General features: G+C 37.2%; 1 protein-coding gene across 2 annotated transcripts in view; it reads right to left on the bottom strand.

Moving 5' to 3' along the window:
* Nucleotides 1–325: 325 nt before the first annotated feature.
* The window catches only part of LOC108768289 (protein gooseberry), a 24,291-nt gene continuing 21,360 nt past the window's right edge, over nt 326–3,256 (bottom strand). For both annotated transcript variants that reach the window (XM_018518670.1, XM_018518671.1), the window contains exon 6: nt 326–685. In XM_018518670.1, the coding sequence (XP_018374172.1) occupies nt 418–685 (268 nt within the window). In that variant the 3' untranslated portion in view covers nt 326–417. The remainder of the gene's footprint in view (nt 686–3,256) is intronic.

Below are 3,256 nucleotides of genomic sequence, written 5' to 3'. Positions count from 1 at the left end.
TTTACAATTGCTTCTGTCTTATGCATAAATTACCGATTACATAATCATAAATAAAACAAAGCTTTTCTCCAAATTTCGAAGACTATACAACATATTTTACATCTACTTCAATCAGAAACCATTCAAGAAACGATATAGTTGTCGCCGAAAGAATATCTTTTGAGTTTCTAATAAAAGTAACAACATACAATAATAACGCAAATAATTATTTAATATTAAAAGCTAAGACAAACGTATATTCTTATAAAGAACAATTTAACAATCAGCAATCTTTTCAAAACGCGTGCAAATTTTATCAATTCAAAAATCGAGCCTCAAAAAAAAAAACAAAATAAATAACAGTAACAATTTCTTAAGCCATCTTCTTCCTGTAATTGCATACAAGTCGATGTGCGATCGTTTCTCGCGCGGTTAAATTCAGTGAACTCTTCCGCAAACCTGAGAATCGATGCTGCCCAAGTACGGATATCCGCTCTTCGCTTCGCTAGGGCTATGCGGAGTCACATGGGGTGCCATCCCCGTCGAGACTGGTACCCCGGAGGAGGATGCACCACCTTGCACCATGCAGGCGCTCATGTTGGACCCGGTCGGGCTGACGCTGCCCCCCAGACTGCCCAGATTGAGATTGGTGGAAGTCAGATTGGAGGCAAGATTGCTGCTGCCGTAATGGGAGGCGTTGAACAATCTGCAACAGGCAAGATCGAAGGTCTCAAGGAAATAAATCGCATTTGAATAAAATTGTTAAACGTATCGCTGCGCCCCAAGCAGAACGACAAGTCATTATGATATCAAAATGATGTCAAAATGACTCCAAAATGATCACTAAAAGTCATTTTTCAATCATTTCCGATTCATTTAAATGTCATTTTGACGTGACTTGTTGTTTTGATTGGGGCATATTCTAACACTCGACACTTGATGCTGCCGTGAAAAGGCACCTTAGACTGCGATGCCCTAGGCGTCCCTAACTGACCCTTCTCTGTTTGTTTACTGACAAGACTATCGGGAATTGAGATTAAGCTGACGACAAACGGCAGGTCGCGCGTCAATTGACGAGATTTCCTTTTGGAGCGAATAACTACGGAATGATTTGAGAATGTCGGATTAGAACCGCGATAGAGGGACATGAAACGGGTCAATATTAGGGAATGGAAAGTTACTTTTTAAAAGTAACAAGTTACCGTTACTAGTTACCGATTTTTAAAAGTAACTCGTTACAGTTAGTCCGGATCTACAATAGGGTTTCAAGCCTTAAGCCATAAGAAATGGGCGAATCAGTCGCTTATTCTTCTCGGATTTGACTGTAAGTCCGGATCTACAATAGGTGTTTTATGCCTTATGCCGTAAGAAACTGACCAATTACAGTCGAATCCGAGAAGAATAAGCGACTGTGATTCGCCCATTTCTTATGGCTTAAGGCTTAAAACCTTATTGTAGATTCGGGGTAATTGGTCCATTTCTTACGGCTTAAGGCTTAAAACACTTATTGTAGATCCAGACTTACTTGAGAAAGTAACTTTTCATTACTTTTCCGTTACTTTTTTTTAAATCGACGACCAACAATCACAGCGGACGGGCCTAGGGCCTAGAGGCTTCTCTAGTCTCAAGCGCATTGTAAAAAATTATGTAAAATTATGCTGGATAATTTTGAGATCCACTATAATAGTTGTAAACGTCCACACATTTGTAAATTTGCAATATGCAAATAAAAAGAATTTCTTGGTTTGGAACTAAGCAGATTGTGAAAGTACAATTACAATGTGTAGCTACAGGAACGATAATATGACAATACATTTCGCACTATATATTATTATACATTTAACAATACGCGAAAAATTTCTTTTATATTACGTAATATTACTAAAATTTGGATAATTACAGAAAATATTCAAAATATCCTGCTATTTACATAATTTCCAATATAAAATAAGATATATTTACACAATAAAAACGAATTTACATAATTTTTGTGGAATTACATAATTTCTGTAAAATTGCATGATTTTTTATATTTACAGAACTAATCATGTAATCTATTTTATATTTATTATATGTGTAAATTTACGAAATTTTTTTACAGTGTAAGTGGCTTGTGTCGTATCGTGTCCAATCATGTGCAAAGTAACGATAAAAGTAACTGTAAAATTCGTTACCGTTACCAAAAAAATGTAACTTCATTACCGTTACAGTTACCAAAGAAAAAAAGTAACGCAGTTACTAGTAAAGTTACCAAAAAAGTAACTTGTAACTGTAACTTCGTTAAGTCTAATCTACAATTGCGCAAACGTAGTAGTGGTTGTAAGAATTAACCAATCACACTTGAATACGAGGAGAATATCCGACTGTGATTGACGAATTGTTACAACTACGACCACTTACAACTACGTTCACGCAATTGTAGATCAGACTTTACAAGTAACGAGTTACTTCCATTCCCTGGTCAATATTGTAAAAAGGATCATAATTTTTTATCGTTTAGTCAGAAAAATCGAGCCGCGAAAGAAATGATATTTGGCATATGTTGGCAATCGAAGGAAGTGGAGTGGAGGGGGGAGGGGGGAGGGGACGGGCAGCGAGCATTCGGCAGCACCGGCATTAGTCCGCGTCTTCGCGTCTATCGGTAATCGTTTTCTTTTCGCGCGTGCGTGGGGCCTTGCATAATCGCAAGTTTTCGGTTTCTGAGTTTTCGGGAGTGAGGTATCGCCATCGAGCACCGTGATGGGACCTACATTTTCGAACGTATTATCGCGACAGTGCTACTGTCAGTCTAATCTAGAATGCGTTCGTCTTCGAGGAAGGAGGACTGGAAGATCCTTCCAAAATGGCGGTCTTCGTTCGTCACGTCACAACTGTAACAAGTATGTGTAAAGCCTGAAGCCTGATCTGTGCTCTTTTTGCTTCCTGTTTCGTAATTCGTATCACTCTTATCTTTTGTCTTATGTTGTGGCTTCGTTTTCTGGTCGCCCAAGATAAAAATTTTCGAACTTCGGAAAAGACAAAGGAAATAAACGGCGACGATAAATTATAGTATTATGTAATATTACGAAACTTCTACATTCCCCTGTTTTGTATTAACGTGATACTTAAAAAAAAAACAAACATTCTTTGAACAATACAAATCACATAAATAAGAAAAAGGAGAAAATATAAATGACGAGGGGGTAATTATACACTTAATGTAATCGTGGGACAGAATCCTCGAAATTATTATAAAATTTATATAAAATCTCTATGTATAATCCGATAATTACATATG

Source organism: Trachymyrmex cornetzi, unplaced genomic scaffold (genome assembly GCF_001594075.2).
Source record: "Trachymyrmex cornetzi isolate Tcor2-1 unplaced genomic scaffold, Tcor1.1 scaffold78, whole genome shotgun sequence".
NCBI lineage: Eukaryota > Metazoa > Arthropoda > Insecta > Hymenoptera > Formicidae > Trachymyrmex > Trachymyrmex cornetzi.
This window is presented reverse-complemented; position numbering and strand designations above follow the sequence as displayed.